The 20,594-nt window shown below is 50.5% G+C and overlaps 1 protein-coding gene across 2 annotated transcripts in view; it reads right to left on the bottom strand.

Annotated features, from left to right (window-relative positions):
* CAPZB (capping actin protein of muscle Z-line subunit beta) overlaps positions 1–20,594 on the bottom strand; it is a 53,266-nt gene that overhangs the window by 3,521 nt on the left and 29,151 nt on the right. For both annotated transcript variants that reach the window (XM_058161128.1, XM_058161129.1), the window contains exons 3-7: positions 17,155–17,276; positions 13,894–14,007; positions 5,809–5,950; positions 4,481–4,597; positions 3,142–3,207 (exon numbers count right to left, since the gene is read on the bottom strand). In XM_058161128.1, coding sequence (XP_058017111.1) covers positions 3,142–3,207; positions 4,481–4,597; positions 5,809–5,950; positions 13,894–14,007; positions 17,155–17,276 — 561 coding nt within the window. The remainder of the gene's footprint in view (positions 1–3,141; positions 3,208–4,480; positions 4,598–5,808; positions 5,951–13,893; positions 14,008–17,154; positions 17,277–20,594) is intronic.

Genomic DNA, 20,594 nt, shown 5'->3' with positions numbered 1-20,594 from the left:
AGTAATGCAACGTGTATCATCATCTGCGCATGCCTCTCGCGCATCGTGGATTGGGGTTGGGGCGGGGGGGCGAGTGCCGGCTACCAGCTCTGCTTATCTATTACAGCTGGGTGGTGTGGGGGGAGATGCGCGAGCTATTCTGGGACGAGGCTCTTTTGCTTGCGGTCGCACTATAGCGCCATTTGGTTTCACTTACGTAACGTGAACTAAACTTATGCGCGGGCGATACAAATCATATATTTTCAGAAATTTAAATTGTCACGGGGAATTTTATGAAAACCTAATGAAAATGTTTTTAAATAATGCTATGAAATTTTTTTAAAAAGTCAATTAATTAGAAAAAAAGGAAAGTGCTTCCGTATCGGACAAAACCCCTACCGCCCACCATGAAAACTGGAACGCCCACTAGTGGGCGGTAAGGACCAGGTTGACTACCACTGGACTAGCCCATGGAGAAGCTGCCCACACCTTTAGACCCCCAAAGAGACCGTGCTGGCCTTCCGGTTTCCTACAAGGCCCATGGAAAGTATGTGCTCAACTGGACCCTCCATTGAAGACAACTCCCAACTGGAGCCTCAACGCCAAAGGCTCTTCCATGTGGCCTATTCTTATATCCTTCCCAGTTTTTAATGTGAATTTTTTAATCTAATTCCTATTCTCCCATCCTCCCTTTTGAGCTTGTAATCTTCCAGGCCAGCCAGATTCCTCTGGGCATTTCTTAAAGAGAAAGCCCGCTCTGCTTGTAATCCAAATTGTAGCATTTTCGGTATGGAATAATGGTGAATAAAAATAGGGAATCCCGCAGGTCTGTCATCTGCACCTCTAGAACTGTCTGGTTTGGTTCTGCAACCCAACAAGAAAAACACAGACTTCAGAGGATAATTAGAACTGCAGAAAAAACAATTGCTACCAACCTGCCTTCCATTGAGGACCTGTATACTGCACGAATCAAGAAGAGGGCCGTGAAAATATTTACAGATCCCTCACATCCTGGACATAAACTGTTTCAACTCCTACCCTCAAAAAGACGCTATAGAGCACTGCACACCAGAACAACTAGACACAAGAACAGTTTTTTCCCGAAGGCCATCACTCTGCTAAACAAATAATTCCCTCAACACTGTCAAATGATTTACTAAATCTGCACTACTATTAATCTTCTCATCGTTCCCATCACCCATCTCTTCCCACTTAGGACTGTATGACTGTAAACTTGTTGCTAGCATCCTTAAGATTTATATTGCTATTGTTTCCTGATTGTTTATTTGTACCCTATGACTATCATTAAGTGTTGTACCTTATGATTCTTGACGAAGGTATCTTTTCTTTTTATGTGCACTGAGAGCGTATGCACTAGAGACATATTCCTTGTGTGTCCAATCACACTTGGCCAATAAAGAATTCTAATCTAATCTAATTTCCAAATTAAGGGTCAGGTGGGATCTCGGCCACCAGGGGGCAGCAGGCAGCCGCAAAAACAAAGGGTACCTTTCTTCCCAGTTCAATCTGCCCAGTTCCAGCCTGGTTGCCCTGGTGTACATTTCGAGGGCAACTGCCCAAAATTTCTTATCATCCAGGCATCAACCAATGGGGGAACGGACCGTGGGCAGCCTCTCCACCTCCCCCAGCAGGAGCAAGGGCCAAGACTGGCAGTTTGCTTTTCAACTGGTTTCAAAAGCGTCACGTTTTAGGAACTTGTAATCCCCAAAATAGGGGATGCAGTGGCTCAGGGGCTAAGAGGCCGAGCTTGTTGATCGAAAGGTCGGCCATTCAGCGGTTCGAATCCCTAGCGCTGCGTAACAGGGTGAGCTCCCGTGACTTGTCCCAGCTTCTGTCAACCTAGCAGTTTCAAAAGCACGTAAAAATGCAAGTAGAAAAATAGGGACCACCTTTGGTGGGAAGGGAACAGCGTTCCGTGCGCCTTTGGCGTTGATTCATGCCGGCCACATGACCACGGAGACGTCTTCGGACAGCGCTGGCTCTTCGGCTTTGAAACGGAGATGAGCACCGTCCCCTAGAGTCGGGAACGGCTAGCACGTATGTGCAATGGGAACCTTTATTTTACCCCGAAACTGCATCTTTCGCATCTGGGGTACATGGCAAGTCTCGGGCGAGCAATTGAGATACATAAAAGGAGGAGTTTTAAGCCTAGAGTATGAAAAAGCTGCTTTTTTTCCCTGTCTCCTATATATTTGATGCACGGAGCTTCTCCGATGTTTAGTGGCAAACCTCCACAGTTCCTTCTCTATGCGTTTGGATAAAGTGGCAGGGAGAGGGAGGTCAAACCAAGAGCACTACAATCTCTGTGACCCTCTCTCCCCTGCCCCCCTCCCCCAGAGGTGGGCACCTCCTTAGTCAGCCCCTCCCTTTGCAATGAATTCTGCAAAAGCAGGACTGAAGTTATTATTGTTGTTCTGTCCCCCCTCGCCTCCGTCCGAGCGATGACTTAATTAGCCGGCACTATCAGCTCTGGCAGCAAACTAGTGAGTGTCTGCCAAGTGTCTCTGTTATCTCTCTTGATGCCGATGAGTCAACCAGGAACAAACAGTACTTCAGCTCTAGTTAAGCGGTTGATTTGCTTGCCACAAAGAGGCATAGCAGCCCTTGCTGCTTTTATATCCTGTGGGGTGTGGCTCCATGACTCAGCACTTCCTAGGCCTGCCCCACCCCTGCTTCTGTTGTTCCCGCCTCTCCTGCCTACGAAACCTAGGGTCCAGCCAGGCCTGGTTGCCATCAGCCGGGTCTGGAGGCGTGGCCTGGGGGGGGGAAAGAGTCAGGAGATGGAGGCCTCGTTATCTCCTCCACCTGGCCTGCTTCTGGCTCCTGGAGCTGAGCCAGGGAAGCCGGTGCTCCCAAGGTAAGTCCTGATGGCCCTTCCCCCTCACTTTCCAAGTCACTTTCTGGCACGGGGCCCGGCTCGGGGAGTGCAGACACAACAATTGTTTAGATGAATTGGGGTGTGAACCCATGACGCCAACTGGGCTCTTCGGCTACTAGTTGCCCACGAGCAAAAACACGAAAGTTCAAAGGTTAGGAGCCAAGAGGGGCCTTCGTCCCATTTCCTGAGCCCATGGTCTGGGGGGAGGTGTGGTGGTGGTGGTGGTTTAGAAAGGACCCCTTCCGAGGTCACGAGGGCCTTACCTCAACCAGACGGCCAATATTGGCTATATGCGGAGAGGAGTCGCTCACCGTCTCGTCTTTTTCCATCTGGGAAGAAAAGAAGGAAAAAGCTGAGGAGGAGGAGGAGAAGAAGAGGAGGAAGAGGGCTGCAGAACCTCACCTGCCTAGGGGTCAGCAGAAACAAGGCTGGGCCCCCATCAGGTCAGTCATCCCAACCCACACATGGGACAAGTTTGAGGTGCCCAGCGGCCTTCTGAGCCGAAGGGTGTGTGTGGCTAGTGGGTGAAAGCAGACCACGATGGAGAGCAGGTGTCCCCCTCCCCCTTTCCACAAAGGTCACGCAAGGAATGTTCCTGAGACACGGGGGTCCTTGGAAGGGGGGTGGGGATGGGAGCTGAGAGCCTGCGTCTCCCTCCCCTCACCCACTCCCAAGCAGACGGAAAGCATCATCGCACGGACAGAGCCTGACAGGGCATGTAATTTCATCAGCGCGCCTTCCAGGCAAGCAATAGCCTGCCGGTGGCTGGGTGCCAGCTTCAATTAGCTGCCCCAGTCGTATTCTTTTTTTTTTTAAACACACAAAAGGGGAGAGAGGGAAGGAGATTAAGGCCTTTGTTTTACTGGGTGTGGGTGGTGGAAGGGGGAGGGTTGAGGGGGTGAGACAGGAAAAGAGCTTGCGGGGGGCCCTCTGGGACAGCTTCTCCCCCGTCTGGTCCTTGGGCATTTTCTGCACCTTCTACGGAGCTGCTAAAATAGCTCTCCATATCTCAGGGCCAGATGTTCACAAGAGCTGGGCGCCCTCCTACCTCAACGCATCCCCAAAAACAGGAGCGCAGGTGTCCCCAAGACTACGGTGATGATGGTGGTGGTGGTGGTGGAGAAACTTATGGGGAAGGGCATGCGGGTGCCGTTTCTTACCTCCCTCCCTCCCCATCTGGAAGCACCAGTCCCAGAAGGGGTTGGAGAAGGAGGGGGAGAGAAAGACCTGCTGCAGATTAAAGACGGAGGGGGGACATTGTTAAAATGCTGTTGAGAGGCGCTGACAAGGGTGGGGGGGAGGGAGAAGATGGGGGAAGATTACAGAAGTGCAACAGCTGTTTGGTGCAAGGCAGGAAGGAAGGAAGGAAGGTTGGTTTTCCATTTTGTTTCATTTTAATCTCCCAATCCCAGGGGAATTTGAAGCACCCAAACTTGGCAGCGTCCTTGAGCCGCGTCCACTTTGGGGACGGGGTCACCACCTTCGCAGGCTGGTTGAGGAGGTCCAGTATGGAGGGGGAGGGGCAGGCAGGGTGGGGTGGGGTGGAAACTACTTGGCTCCATGCAGAGGCTGGACAGAAACTATGCCCACCCCCCCGGGTACCTGTCTGGTAAGGCTGCCTCCCAGGTTCATGGTGCCCGAGCCGGTCTTATTCGTCTGCAGCCACAGCATCACCGTAGAGGTCAGCTTGTAGTGGGCAGTACGGCCGCTGGACTTCTCCTGGGGGGGGAAGAAAAATGCTCGGGAGTGCGCACACATACCTGCTCCTCCCTCGGAACGTCTCCAGGGAGGCAGTTTTCTCTGCCGGGCCCACCAAAGAACCCCTGGATCACCGAGGCAAGAGACGTGCCCAGCAACAGCCCTCTGCCCCCTCTCATTGGGGAGCAAATGGACACTACGGGGGGGGGTCCCTTCTATTTCTGCAGCCTCCCTTCCAGAAAGGGAGGTTTTCACAACACTTAATGTGGGGCCTTTCCCCATATTGAGAGGGAAGGGGGAGGTGGTGCTGGGGTTTTTTTTTTTTTTTGGGGGGGGGGGGGGGACACGGAATGAAGTCCACCAGGCTACCATAATATCCAATGATTTGGCTGAGCGCCTGTTGCTTGTGAGTCTGCCTGGAATCTAACAAAGTTTGCCTCTTTTCTCCTACTCAGTGCAGGGATCGTCTCTCTTTCCCCCCACCCCAGAGAGAGAGGAAGAGAGGGAGGGAGAGAAGGGAGGGGGAAAGAGAGGGAGGGAGAGAAGGAGAGGGAGGGAGGGAGGAAGAGGGAGAGAAGAAGAGAGGGAGAGGAGGAGGAAGGGGGAGGGAGAGGAGAAAGAGAAAGAGGGAGAGAAGAAGGGAGGGAAAGGGAGGGAGGGAGAGAAGGGACAAAAGGGAGAGAGGGAGCAGGGAAGGAAAGAGAGAAGGAGAGGAGGGAGGGGGAGGGAGAGAAAGTAAGAGAGGGAGGGAGGGGGAGGGAGTGGAGAGAGAAAGAGAGAGAGGGAGAAAAGAAGGGAGAGAAGAAGGGAGGGGCAGAGAGGGAGGCAAAGAAGGGAGGGGCAGAGAGGAAGAGAAGGGATGAAGGTGAGAGTGGGTGGGGGAGAGAGAGGGAGGGAGGAGGAGAGGAGGAGGAGGAGGGAGAGAGAGAGAGGAGAGAGAAGGGAGGGGTGGGAGGAGAGAAGGACAAAAGGGATAGAGGGTGGGAGTAGAAGGGAGGGGAGGGAGAGAGGAGGAGAGAAAGTAAGAGAGGAGGGGAGGGGAGGGAGGAGGGAGAGAAAGTAAAGAGGAGGGGAGGGAGGAGAAAGAAGGAGGAGAGGGAGGGAGGGAGAGAAGGGATGAAGGTGAGAGTGGGTGGGGGAGAGAGAGGGAGGGTAGGAGAGGAAGGAAGTGGGGAGGGAGGGGAAAGAAGGAGAGGAGGGAGGGAGAGGGAGAGGGGGAGACCGGGCTCTACCTGGACTTCTACCACGTGGATGGAGTCCCAGCAGCCTTTGATCTTCTTGGATCCGTCACCCGCTTTCTTGATTAGAATCACCCCGGCAAAGCCATGATCCAGATCCCAGAGGTACACCGAGGAAACGCCACCTTCAAAATACCTGCAAAAGGCAGAGATTGACACCATCACTCCCACCTCCTGGGGGGGGGGGGTCGAGAGAGAAACGGACAGCGGGAAGATCGGGCAGCCCAAAAAGAGCCATACTGGGCAACACGTTTTGGTCTCTCCCAAACAAACCTCTCCGTTCCCCCTTACTTGCAAACAAGTTTCTAGCCCCTCCTGGCTCTTCTCGTCCTCTGCACCAGGGGGGGGGGGCCAAGATATACCACCTCCTCCCTTTAAGGAAGGCCTGCCTCCCAATTTTAATTCGACCTGCTGAGAAGAGAAATTCGCCCAAGCCGAACAAGAAAGGGCCGAATGTCTCCGCAAGAGAAGAAAACTGGCAATTTTCTCTGCTCCAACACAGGGCAGCCGCTACAACCTGGGCAAAACCCCGCCGAGGCCGATGGAAGAGCCGCTGAATGTTTCAAAGCAGCAGCCCAGGAAACCGTAAAAACCCGTTTTTATGGGTGCACTTCAGCGTCAGAAAAAAAATAAGAGCACGGCCGAGACGGGTTTCTCTTCCTCGCCGGCATCTCCGAATGGAGACGGTCTAATTAAGATTTTTTAAATGGGTGGGTGGGGGGGGCAGTTCCACCAATTCTCATTTAGGAGCCTTGGTGGCGCAAGTGGTTAGAGTAACAGTACTACAGCTGGGTACTTCTGCTGACTGCTGGCTGCCTTCAATTTGGCAGTTCGAATCTCACCAGGCTCAAGGTTGACTCAGCCTTCCATCCTTCCAAGGTCGGTAAAATGAGGACCCAGATTGTTGGGGGGCCCAGAGGCTGACTCTGTCAACCGCTTAGAGGGCTGTGAAGCACTGTGAAGTGGTATATAAGTCTAAGGGGTATTGCTATTTTCCTCCTCCTTCCTTCCTTCCCTCCCTTCCCTTTCCTTTCCCAATGATCAGAATACAGTATTGCAGGCTAAGTCTGCTCCACTGCCAGCAGTTCGATCCTGACCAGCTCAAGGTTGACTCAGCCTTCCGTCCTTCCGAGGTGGGTAAAATGAGGACCCAAATTGTTGGGGGGCAAGAGGCTGACTCTGTAAACTGCTTAGAAGGGGCCATAAAGCGGTCTAAGACTAAGACTTAAGTGCCCTTCCTTCCTTCCTTCCTTCCTTCCTTTCCTTCCTTCCTCCTTCCCTTCCCTTGCCTTTCCCAATGATTAGAACACAGTATTGCAGGCTAAGTCTGCCCCACTGCCAGCAGTTCGATCCTGGTCAGCCAGATTGTTGAGGGCAAGAGGTTCACATTTGTAAACCGCTTAGAAAGGGCTGTGAAGCCCTGTGAAGCGGTCTATAAGTCTATAAGGGCCTCTGGTGGCGCAACAGGCTAATGCAGCCTATTATTAACAGCAACTGCTTGCAATATTGCAGGTTCAAGTCCCACCAGGCCCAAGGTTGACTCAGCCTTCCATCCTTTATAAGGTAGGTAAAATGAGGACCCAGATTGTTAGGGGGCAATAAGTTGACTTTGTATATAGTATACAAATGGATGAAGACTATTGCTTAACACAATGTAAGCCGCCCTGAGTCTTCGGAGAAGGGCGGGATATAAATGCAAAAAAAAAAAAAAAAAAGTCCAAGGGCTGTTATTGCTATTGCTCTACTCAAGAGCCGGTTCAAATCTGGGAGCTGCAACTGAGCCAGCCCCACGCCTGCTTTGAGGGACGGTCAGTCTAACTCTTAACCCCTGATATCTTGATTTTTCTGGGACTGGAAAAGGGCTTCTCTGAGCACATCGGACCTCCAGCCTGAACACGGCTGATCAGACCTTGGACACCCCCCACCACTTGAAGAGGGAGCGGGGCATTGCCTTCTGCACTCCAAAGCAATTTGAGTTGTCCGTTCCTAATTCAGGGGGAAAAACAACCACCACCCACACAAACATCTGACTGCTAATACAGCCAGTCTCGAATCTTTAAGTTTGTTGTTTACTAAATTATAGAAAGCGCGATTGGATTTTGTGCGCAGAAGGGTCTTCTTCTTGTTTGATGTGGTAATTGGTGCATTCGGTCTTTATTTGGTGGCATATGTTTTTGTAGTGGTTTTTAAAGTCAGTCGAGGCCACCATTTCTGCTGTTAAGCGAGACATTTGTTACATGAGCTTTGCCCCCCCCCGTTTTACAACCTCCCTTCGCTTCAAATCGCTGCGGTCGGCAAATCAGTCACACGGTCGTTAAGTGAATCGGGCTCCCCCCCCCCCGTGGACTTTTGCTTGCTGGGAGGTCGCAAGAGGGAAGGCAGCACTGCAGCTGTCGCAAATGCATGTAACCATCGGCATGTAAATCGCGGGACCCCAGGCGACGCTTCAACGGTCATAAATGCAAAACGACGACCTCAAGTCCCTTGTAAATTTGAACCGTCAACCAAGTGAACTGTTGTATGTCGAGGACTGCCGGTACTTCTTCCCTCCAATTATAATTTCGTCAGCCGGCCAAGAGATGAATCCTTAATCAGAGGGAAAAGGGGAGGGGGTGGGGGAAGTATCACGCGAGCTCTACATCATCATCCGTCGTCGTCCCCGTTCCCCAACTTCTGCCCCCTTAACCCCGAATGATCAGAAACGAGCCGAGTGGGGAGGGATTCTGATTTTTACACACTTCCCGAGGTGTTTTATTTTTTTTTGACATAAAGCCTTTTTGTGGGTCTATTTTACGGATGTGCTAAAAGGTTGTGCAAGACCACAGAGAGCGAGTCACCCCAAGGGGGGGGGGAGAACTGCGCCAGAACAAGCAAGCGCACACATGGAAACACTCGGCCGGCTTTTGGTACCCCCGAGCGACTCCAATCTAGGATTAATATTATTTTAAAGGCGTACATGCTGTTTCCACCTGGCCTGTGGCTGACGCCGGCCCTGGCCTCACACACCTGGGGGGTGGAGGGGGGTACGCAGTCGGCCAGGAAAAACAGCCCCGCTGCCATCCCGCGGTTCCTAGCCACACGCAGTGCAAGTGATGGGGCTTTCCCCCCCACACACACACACTCCCGCCAAAGGAGCTTGGCTCTGCGCAAGGTGTGTTTTGGGGAGGGGAGGGGAGAGAGAGAGAGAGAACTGGGCAAAGGGGAGGTCTGCTGAGGGGGAGGAACCGACCCAGCCCAAGCACAAGAGGCTTTTGATGGCGAAGGGGGCGAGAGACCCTTTCTTTCCTTCACCGTCTTCCCTGCGGCAGCTTAAAGCCAACCTCCCCGCACTCCCCCCCACCAAACGGTGCCCAGCCGGGCCCTTGACAAATGCTTCCCAGCCTGACTACAGGTGCAAGCCGCCTCTAGGCAAAACATACCAATCCGGTGAGATCTGTGCACGCCGTTCCGTGCCAGGTAAAGCTTCCAGACTGCACATCTGGCCAGCAGCTGGGGCGGACACCGACCCCAGGAGAACAAAGGGCGGATTCAGATGCCACAAGGTGGGGGGTGGGGGGGTGCTTTGCCCTCCCCCATGGAATTTACCCGACCGGCGGCAGCCAAGCGGTTCCAAGGCAGGAAACTGGGCAAGGGGCTCTGAAGGGGTCTCCTTGCAGCTGGGGGACTGGTCGGGTCAAGGCTTGGGGGGCTGCGGGCAGAACATGGGGATCAAGGGAGAATGACCTCAGTGGGAGGAAGAGGAGGTAAAGGAAGAGGAGGAGGAGGTGGTGAAGGAGAAGGAGGAGGTGAAGGAGGAGAGGAGGAGGAAAAGGAAGAGGAGGTAAAGGAAGAGGAGGAGGAGGTGGTGAAGGAGAAGGAGGAGGTGAAGGAGGAGAGGAGGAGGAAAAGGAAGAGGAGAGAAGGGCCGGTGAATGGCGCAGGCTGGTAAAGCCTGTTATTAAGAACACAAAGCCTGCAATTACTGCAGGTTCGAGCCCGGCCCAAGGTTGACTCAGCCTTCCATCCTTTATAAGGTAGGTAAAATGAGGACCCAGATTGTTGGGGGGGCAATAAGTTGACTTTGTAAAAAATATACAAATAGAATGAGACTATTGCCTTATACACTGTAAGCCGCCCTGAGTCTTCGGAGAAGGGCGGGGTATAAATGTAAACAAAAAAAAAAAAAAAAGGAGGAGGTAGAGGAGGAGGTGGTGAAGAAAAAGGTGAAGGAGGAGGAGAAGTTGAAGGAGGAAGAGAAGCAGGTGGAGGAGGAGGTGAAGGAGGAGGAGAAGGAGGTGGTGGAGGAGGAAGAGGAACAAGTGAAGGAGGAGGTGGTAAAGGAGGAAGAAGAGGAGGTGGAGGAGGAGGTGGAGGACAATGACCCCAGCCACTCCCTCTATGATCACCTGTAGCACAGGTATCCAACCTTGCTGACATTTTAGACTTGTGGACCAGAATTCCCCAACAAATGTTTCTGTCACTCAAGGGTCAATCAAAAGTATGTCCTAATCAATTGGACATGAAGGGAGCCATTACAAGAAGGTTGGCCTACACCAACATCTGCAGAACTAGTTCGACCGGTACAGGCACTCCCTCAACGTAAGCAGTTATCCATGGGGATATTTTGAGCAAATAAAGAGAACCCACAGTAGATTTCCCGCAAATTTATAAATCTGAGCCAATAGGAGTTTCTTTGGCCTTTCAGGAACAATGGAAATAGAAGCTTTTGGATGGCAGGGAGAGAAGATATTAAACCACCCCCCAAAGGTGCTTTTTCCAAAAGTCCAGTTGTCTTTTGAAAAAGCACCTTTGGGACCACCATGACCTGGATGACCGAGAACCTCCGTAGACACAAAAATATTTTAAATCTTCAGATCCAACTGCTTGGACTTAAAAGAGTTCCTTCAAAGGGACCAATCCATAACCAACCCATGTGGGTCAGAATGCAATTTGCATTTCGTCAGTTCCGTTGCTGTCCTAGGCAGTGGTGAAATCCACATTTTTTATTATGGGTTCGGTGGGCGTGGCTTGGTGGGCATGGCAGGGGAAAGATACCGCAAAATCCCCATTCCTGGGGGAAGGATACCTCAAAATCCCCATTCCCACCCCACTTCAGGGGGAAGGATACTGTAACATCCCCATTCCCACCCTACTCCAGGGGGAAGGATACTATAAAATCCCCATTCCCTCCCCACTCCTGGGGGAAGGATATTGCAAAATCCCCATTCCCTCCCCACTCCTGGGGGAAGGATATTGCAAAATCCCCATTCCCGCCCCACTCCAGGGGGAAAGATACTGTAAAATCCCCATTCCCTCCCCACTCCTGGGGGAAGGATACTGTAAAATCCCCATTCCCACCCCACTCCAGGGGAAGGAAGCTGCAAAATCCCCATTCCATCCTCACTCCTGGGGGAAGGATACTGCAAAATCCCCATTCCCACCCCACTCCAGGGGGAAGGATACTGTAAAATCCCCATTCCCTCCCCACTCTTGGGGGAAGGATACTGCAAAACCTCCATTCCCTCCCCACTCTTGGGGGAAGGATATTGCAAAATCCCCATTCCCACCCCACTCCAGGGGAAGGACGCTGCAAAATCCCCATTCCCACCCCACTCCAGGGGGAAGGATACTGTAAAATCCCTATTCCCTCCCCACTCTTGGGGGAAGGATACTGTAAAACCTCCATTCCCCCCCCCCACTCCTGGGGGAAGGATACTGTAAAATCCCCATTCCCTCCCCACTCCTGGGGGGAAGGACATTGCAAAATCTCCATTCCCACCCCACTCTGGGGCCAGCCAGAGGTGATATTTGCCAGTTCTGCGAACTGCTCAAAATTTCCGCTACCGGTTCTCCAGAACCTGCCGGATTTCACTCTTGGTCCTAGGGGGATGTCTTCTGATCAAATGGACCCCTTCGCAACTAGTAGTAGTTCCAAATTGTCCGGGCTTTGGCCAAATCCATGATCAAAATATGGATACGGGGTTTTGTGCGAACGGCTGTTGTGCCTTTCCTATTTAACTCAGCTGCCTCCAGAAAGACGGCGTGGTTGTTTCAACGATGCTGCAACTCGGGTTTTTTATTTCTGCTCCAGTTCCCTTTTTGGCAACGGCCGGCCCTCATGTTCCAGGACAAATGCCAAAGAACTGTGCAATGAACTGTTCACATTTATCACTTCACTCTTCGCATCGCAATCTTTTTTAATTTTTTTTTTTAAAGGTAAATTGACTGCGGTTTTTGCGCCATGAACTCATCCAAATGTTCACAACTGAACCGATCAGATGGAGGACGATTTAAAATTCCCAACGATGCTGGCTGCTGTAGATTCGGGGAGAATTTAAATAGATAGTGTCCTCCCGTTAAAGTGAATTTTTTTTAAAAAAAAAAATTGTCTTTTATGTCATCCTCTAAAATATCGGGAGCCTCAAGAGCCAAAGAGAGTGAGAGAGAGAGAGAGAGAAAAGTAAGAGCACCAAGGCCCACAGTCAGCAACCCAAAGACAACAGCAAAGCGCTCCTGGGAGTTGTAGTTCCGTGCAGCGTGTGTGTATGTGAAAGAGAGAGAGAGAAAGAGAGAGAGAAAGAGAAAGAGAAAGAAAAAGAAAGAGAAAGAGAGAGAGAGAGAGAAAGAGACAGAAAGAGAGAAAAAGAGAGAGAGACAAAGAGAAAGAGAGAGAGACAAAGAGAAAGAGAGAGAGAGAGAAAAAGAAAGAGAAAGAAAAAGAGAAAGAAAGAGAGAGAGAGAAAAAGAAAGAGAAAGAAAGAGAGAGAGAGAGAGAGAAAGAAAGACAGACAGAGAGAGAGAGAGAGAGAGAGAGAGATTAGGAAAAAGAGGCTAAGAGAACATGACACAACTTTTTGGCCCCAGGACTGGAGAACATCAAACCGGCTACATATTGTCTCCCACTGAGCAGCTCAATTCACTACAGGCGCTCCTGGACTCACAACAGCTTGCTTAGTGACCATTCAAAGTTACAATGCCAGTGGGAGGGGGGAAGGTGACCTGCGACCGTTTTCCTCACTTAACGACCGCAGCAGATCCACACACACACACCCCCGATGCCGTGAGGCAAAATCTGGAATCTTGTACAGGACTTAACGACGGTTTGCAGTGTCATGCAAGCGAACTCTGCTTCTGACCAGCAGAGCGAACGGGGAACTTGGATTCACTTAACGACCCCCGTTGCTAAGATTTAACAATTGCAGTGATTCACTTAGCGAATGCGGCAAGAGAGGTCTTAAAATGGGGGAAAAGCTCCACCGAACAAATATCTCGCTTAGCTTGGGCTCAGTGGTGGAATTCAGCCGGTTCGGGCGAACCGGTTGTTAAATTGCTGACTTTCCACCCCTTCCCGGAGTAACCACATGCCCCGTTTCGGCTCTCAGGTAAGTGCAGGGAGGCCCACTAGGCCCAAAACGGGGCGCAGGGCGGTGGTGTCCCCCCACAGCCTATTTTTGCTCCCAGGGAGGTGCAGGGGGGCCAAATGCTGCCTGTCACACACCTCTGGCCACGCCCACCCAGCCGGTCCTTAGGGCAGAAAACCGCTTGTTAAATTATTCGAATCCCACCACTGCTTGGGCTCAATTGTAGTTGTAGGTTGAGGGTGAGGTTTAGGGTTAACCCTCTAGCTCGCTTTTAAAGAAAGCCCCTCCCTCAAAAGTGGGCTTGCCAAAGGCACCGGGGGTGGGGGGGTGGGGGGAGGCAGAATTAAACCTTGATGAATAGGAAATGGCCCTCCATCCATCCCTCGCAGGTGGTGGCGAAGGCGGCTTATATTCCTCTCGAGACATTCCAAACCTGTGGCAGCAGGTTCTTTCCCTGTAACTTAAGACTGGCTTAAGTTTTGGCTCGGGTTCGTCTGCAATGCCCTAAATGGGGAGGGGAGGGGAGGGGTGTGGGGGGAGAGGACCGGAATGGCCGCCTCTGGAAAGGCTTGCGTTCCCGCTACAGAAAGGAAATGCGAAAATCAGCAGCCGTAGAACGAAGGGGATCTCGCTCCCTAAAAGTCTCAGAGAATGAGCAGGGGGTCCCTCCTACTATGGGTCCCCCACTACCCACTTTACCCAGCCCTCCCCCCCTCCACCAGAGAAGGAGTCAACATACAAGTCTCTGTACTGGTCAAAGGCGTTGTTGGCCTCCACCTCCAGCTTCCGCAGGCGAGCCGAAGGCATGGCGCCATCTTCCAAGGGCGGGTCGTATTTGTTGCTCCAGGGTGACCTGTGGAAGGAGGAGAGTGAGTGTGGTGGAAAAAAATCCCTATGATTTTCATCCCACGTCAAGAGTCCCAACCTGTCCCCCCTCACACAAACACACACACAACACCTCTGATGCTGCAGTTGTGAGGATTAGCACAGAGAACAGACACGGCGCAGGTTACTTGGGGCAGGGGGTCTAAGGCAGGGGTGAAATGCTCCTGGTTCGGACCGGATCACCCAAACTGGTAGCGATGGCGGTGGTTGCAAAAATCGCTGCCCCCCCCACATGCTCAGCTGAGTCACGTGATCATCAAAGGCTTTTTTAAAAAAAAACTTTTAAAAGCATTTTTTCTTCGGCCGAAAAAAATGCTTTTAAAAGTAAAAAAAAAAAAAGCCTCTGACGATCGCGCGACTCAGCTGGAATCATCAGAGGCTTCTAAAAGCTTTTTTTTTTTTACAACCTCTTCGGCCGAAGAGGTTGTAGAAAAAAAAATGCTTTTAAAAAGGCTCCTCTGACGATCCCAGCTGAATTGCCTGATCATCAAGAGGCTTTTAAAAGCGGGTTTTTTTTTACAACCTCTTTGGCCGAAGAGGTATTAGAAAAAAATGCTTTTAAAAAAGTAAGAAGGAAAAAGCCACGCCCACAGAACTGGTAGTAGCAAATTTGACATTTCACCCCGGTTCTAGGGTCTGGCTTACAGGTGCAATTGGAGAGGGGGCTGGGGGGAAAAAAGCATTAAAGTAACTCGGGTGAGGAGGAGGAAGGAGGAGGGAGGCCTGCAGCGAAGAAAATTGGGCTCCCACCCCAGAATTTTGCGGACCATCCCTCCTCTTGACGCGTCTCACATTAAATTCGGAGAGGGGACAAGGAAGGGATGAAGGGCAAACAGGAAAAATTCCCCCATGAAATCCTCTTTTCCATGATCTGTCAGCATTGAGGGCACCCTCCAGGTTTCGTGTTGACGGCCCCCACTGGGCTTTGTTGTCCTTGGATTTTTATTTTTATTTTTTAACCAAGCTCCCAGCTCCGGAGATGTTCCTGCTTTTAATTAGCTGGGCTTTTTCCAAGAAGAGACCGGACTGCCGCCTGTCGGAAATGGTGTAGGGTCTCCTCCTTGGGCCGGGGGTTGGACTAGATGACCTGCAAGGTCCCTTCCGACTCTGCTCATCTGCCATCTGTAATTCCTAATGGTTTCGGCTGTTACTGCGTGCATCTTTACAGCAGAGACGACATTAAAATCTTGTCATTTTCAAAAGATTATGAGGACTGGGGCTTGTGCCAAATAATTTGTTTTTCCTTATTGAAGCATTTATTAGGGGCATGGTGTTCATTTTTTTTTTTAACCGTTAAAAATGCCCATTTGTAACTGGACGCAGGGGAGCACTGACATGGGGCTTATATCCACTGCTATCCCACCTCCTTTAACAAGGTAGAGAGGTGCAGGTAGCAAAACGTACAGTGTGTGTATTGTGGGCCTGCAGAGAGGGGTGGGAGGGCAGAGAGGAGAGGAAAGACAGACAGAGAGGAGACAGACAGACAGACAGATAGATATGTGTCGTGTCCCACTCCTCCTCTGACGGCCGGGTCGGGGAAGTACGTATCAAGTGTGGCCACAAAGCCTCTGCAGCTTTGCCAAAGTCCTGTCAGAGTCCTCAGGGCAGGCAGGAATCCAAGATGTGACTTCAGCAATCCAAGTTAGACTTTGCCTGACTCAAAGAATGCCAGAAAGCAGATCCTTTATATAGGCCATGGGGTGTGGCTCCATGACTCAGCACTTATCCAGGCCTGCCCTTCCCTTCCTTTTGCTGACGTCGCCTCTCCATTCTCCCGAAGCGTGGATCCATCCACCCTCCAGCTGCCGGCAATTCCAGCTCGTGACTGGCTTCACGCTCATGTTCACATGCTGTGGGGGAGGGGTTTATTTGCTCGGTCTGTCTGGCCATGGTGCCAGGACTGGGGGTTGGAGGCATGCCAGGCCATTCGTCTTGCCCCGTCTGTCCGGGCATGGTGCCAGAACTGGGGGCTGGAGGCATGCCAGGCTGATTGTCTGCACTATCAGTCCCTGGCTGAGATAACAGGAGATGAGAGGGGCTCGGCTGCGGAGAGGGGCGCGGGCGAGGCACAACAGATATGTATGTATGTATATATGTATGTACGTATGTATGTACGTACGTCTTGGCGTATTCAGGTCTTTTGTCGTGTAAGGTTGCGAATATCTTCACGATGTTGTGACGAGGTCTCACTCGTCATCTTCAGGCTGATGCTTTCGGCTTCATGCCTTTGCTCGCACAAGCACGAAGCCGAAAACACCAGCCTGAAGATGATGAGACCTCTCTCCCTCCCTCCCCCCCTCTCTCTCACACACACACACGTCCTAACTCACTCCTCATAGAAAGGATAAGAAGGAAAGAACGCTGGCGGAGACAGTAACTTTATCCACCAGAAACCCACTGTGATACCCCCCCCTTCCAAAAAAAAAAGTGCTTTTATAGCAAGCAAGTGCTGAAGACACATTTCAGGGAGGCGTTCTGAGAAAAGGCAGATGGGAGCACACACACAGACGGGATGAAAGGACCTGGAGATGGTCCTTGGCCTCTCCTTGGTTTCTGTCGCAGTAAAGTCTTCTCAAGCAGCCTCTTGGAAGACGCGCACATGCAAAAGAAGAGTCCCAGGAAGGCGATTAAAAGCGAGGAGGTTATAGGAGCGCACGGAGGATTTTTCTATCCATGGGGCTGGCTTTCCTCCTTCGGAGGCTGCGGCTACAGATGTTTCTCCCACAATAGGAGGTGTGGAGGGGAGCAGGGCTGGTCCAGCACAGGGTGCAGAGGAGAGCTTACCAACTTATTGGACAGAACAGAACAGAACAGAATAGATGGAGTGGAGTGGAGTGGAGTGGAGTGGAGTGGAGTGGAGTGGAGTGGAGTGGAGTGGAGTGGAGTGGAGTGGAATGGAATGGAATGGAATGGAATGGAATAGAATAGAATAGAATAGAATAGAATAGAATAGAATAGAATAGAATAGAATAGAATAGAATAGAATAGAATAGAATAGAATAGCAAAGCAGCAAAGCTGGCTGAGCAATTTTGGGAGTTGAAGTCCACAAGTCTTAAAGTGGCCAAGGTTGGAGACCCCTGCCGTGGAGAGAAAGGAAGCTTGACCGTCTCTCACCTGTAGGAATCGCCATCCCGGTTGTAATCGCACAGAAGGTAGTCCTTGCCTACCACTTTGTCCCGAGCAATCTTCAGAGGCTGGTCCACAGAGGACAGGAGGTCTTCACAGAGGCTGGGAACCTGAGGAAGAGGAGGAGGAGGAGGAGGAGGGAAGGAGACAGGAAGCAGCAGTCAGGGCAAACACAGCCAAGGGCTCTGGGCTTCCTCACGTATCACTCGTGAGCTGGGTTTTACCTCCATCACCTTCGGCCCATCCAGGGGTGTCAAACTCAAGGCCCGTGGGCCAGATCCAGCCCGCAGGGTGCTTAGATCCGGCCCGCCTTGGAAAACAGTGAAGGACTAGCCTGCGGTGCCTCTGCCAGTGAAAACGGATCTCAGAAGGACCATGCGCGGGGCCCCGTTTTCGCTGGCAGAGGGCTGCAGGAGGCCATTGTGGCTGAAAACGGAGCTCAGGAGCCCATTTTCGCTGGCAGAGAACTCCCGAGATGAGTGAGGTTGAGCTAGCCATGCCCACCCTACCCACCCTCTCGAGGGCAAACACAACCCTGATGCGACCCTCAATGAAATGGAGTTTGACACCCCTGAGCTAAAGCAACACAGAAGATCTGCAGAGCCGCAGGGTTGGGATTCTACCGGTTCGGGCGAACCGGTAGCTCCAACGATCATCTGAAAGTGAAGTGGTTCGCTCTATCAGGTGGGCTCGCCCTCCGGCCTCTGCTCTTTACTGACCTATATTATCTCATCTGATTCGCGCGGCCGAGCTGTATTACTCCCCAGCAGTAACACGGAAGGTAAGTTTTCATAAAGCTGTGTTGTGCGCGCACGAAGCATGCAATCACCGATCCGGTTGATTAACCGGCAGGATCCTACCACTGGCAGAGCCCCGCCCCCTTTTCTCCATTCAGGCCTTCCTCAGAAATCCCACTCCCCTCCCATTGTCATCTTGAAAGACAAGCTGCTGCGGTCTTTACAGTGTCAGCCTCCCAAACATTTGTGGGAGAAAAAAATGGTCTGGTTTGATTAAAAAAACAAAACACAAACCCCACCTCCACCCTGGAGCTGGCCTTTTGATGAGGTTAGGGCTACCATTCTGGACTGCTCTTATCTAAACCGGGTTTCGGGTTTGGCTTTGATCTCCGCTTTTGAGGGGATGACAAAAGGCAGATAAAAAAACTGTGTTTTCCTTTAATGGGGGCAGAGGAGAGATTAGCAAATGGCACAATTTTTCCATAAAAGACAGGCCGGAGCAATGCCGTTTTTATCCCCCTTGGCTTTTAGTTCATAAAACTTTCCCACCAAGGAGAGAATAGACTATTCAAGCTTTTTTCACTATCACCCTTCCTTCAATTAAGATGATCAACTAAGATGATCGAAGGCCTGGAGACGAAACCGTACGAACGACGGCTGCAGGTTTTGGGTCTGGCTAGGAGGCTAAAGAAAAGAAGAATTAGGGGGTGACATGATGGCAGTATTTCAGTATTTGAGGGGCTGCCACAAAGAAGAAGGGGTCAAATTAATCTCCAAAGCATCAGAGGGCAGGACAAGAAACAACGGATGGAAACTTAAGCAAGGAGAGAAACAACCTGGAATTGAGGAGAAACTTCCTAACAGTAAGAACAATTAACCAGTGGAACAGCTTGCCACCAGAAGTTGTGGGTGCACCAACACTGTAGGTTTTTAAGAGAGTAGACAGCCATTTGTCTGACACGGGGTAGTCTCCTGCTTGAGCAGGGGGTTGGTCTAGAAGACCTCCAAGGTCCCTTCCAGATTCTTTTTGATTCTACTCTACTCTACTCTACATTCTATTTATTCTATATTCCATATGTCTATGTCTGTCTATGTCTATTTCTATTCTATTCTACATTCTATTTATTCTATATCCCATATGTCTATGTCTACGTCTATGTCTATTCCTATTCTATTCTACTCTACATTCTATTTATTCTATATCCCATATATCTATGTCTGTCTATGTCTATTCCTATTCTATTCTACTCTACATTCTATTTATTCTATATCCCATATATATTGATATATATATTGATATATATTGATATATTGATCATCAATTGTGTTGTAAATGTTGTACCTTGATGAACGTATCTTTTCTTTTATGTACACTGAGAGCATATGCACCAAGACAAATTCCTTGTGTGTCCAATCACACTTGGCCAATAAAAAATTCTATTCTATTCTATGTCTGTCTATGTCTATGTCTATTCCTATTCTATTCTACTCTACATTCTATCTATTCTATATTCCATGTCTATGTCTGTCTATGTCTATTCCTATTCTATGTCTATTCCTATTCTATCTCTATTCCTATTATTCTATTTCTATCTCTATCTCTATTCCTATTCTATTCTGTTCTGTTCTATTCTACATTCTATTTATTCTATATTTCATTCTATGTCTATGTCCATTCCTATTTCTATTCCTATTCCTATTCTATTCATTCAGATATCAGATAAATCAGCTTCGTTCAGGATTCCATTTCCCTTCCGTCTGTCATCTCCTGTAAAATGCTACCTTAAAACAAAATAAAAACAACCCTCACTCAGTCCAAAAAATGTCAGGCATCCTCAATCAGCATGAGCGCATAAGCCACAAGCAACAGAGGTCCCGAAATAAGGAAATGGAACTTTTTTCCTGCCGAGCCACGAATGAGACCAACACGAAGGAAGGTCCTCCCACGGCAGTCCGGTGGCCTCATTCAGTGGCCTTTCTCAACATCTAGAGGGAAGACTGAGGTTTCAGGCTCAACGGCAGCAGTTATTGGAACGCATTGCTGCACCTTGTCTTCTGCACAACCCTCCACAGTTGTGGCCTCTGGAGATTCTCAATCATCCAGGGCACGGTTGGCCTTTGTGTCAACGTGTTCATGACCAGCAAGAGACATGGTAACAAGGTCAGCCAATCAATAGGGCTTAGTAACAAGGTCAGCCAATGGGAGCTGAGACAGTAAGGAGCCTGGGCGTGGCTTAGCTCTGCTTAGCTCCGAGTGCTGCTGCGGGCCAAGAACTGAAACCGAAACTGTTTTCTCCTCTGCCTGTGTTTTGCTTGTAACTACTACCCCGTTTCAAGAATAGAGCTTTTGGTATTGTATATTTTACTTATGTATTATGTATATAAAGAGAAGTTATTGAATCCTGCTGAATCAATTACCCGGATGCGATTGCTGCTGCAAACACTGACAAACCGGACTTTCTTGGTTTTTGGGGAACCGGGGAAGTTTCTTGTGTGAGAAGCGAAATGTTTTCGAAGAAAAAAAAACAAAACAAACCCAAGAAAGTCCAGTCGCCTTTTGGAAAAAAAGCACCTTTGGGACACACAGGGTTGTGTACACAAAGGGGCAACACTCAACTCCCGTTCCGTTAGCGGGGGGGGGCGGGGGCGGGAAGCACTCGTGTGGTCTTACACAGCTCAACCGTCGGCATC

The sequence above is a fragment of the Ahaetulla prasina genome, chromosome 18 (assembly GCF_028640845.1).
Source record: "Ahaetulla prasina isolate Xishuangbanna chromosome 18, ASM2864084v1, whole genome shotgun sequence".
NCBI classification, from domain to species: domain Eukaryota; kingdom Metazoa; phylum Chordata; class Lepidosauria; order Squamata; family Colubridae; genus Ahaetulla; species Ahaetulla prasina.
Note: the sequence above shows the minus strand (reverse complement) of the source record. Positions and strands in the feature narration are given on the sequence as shown.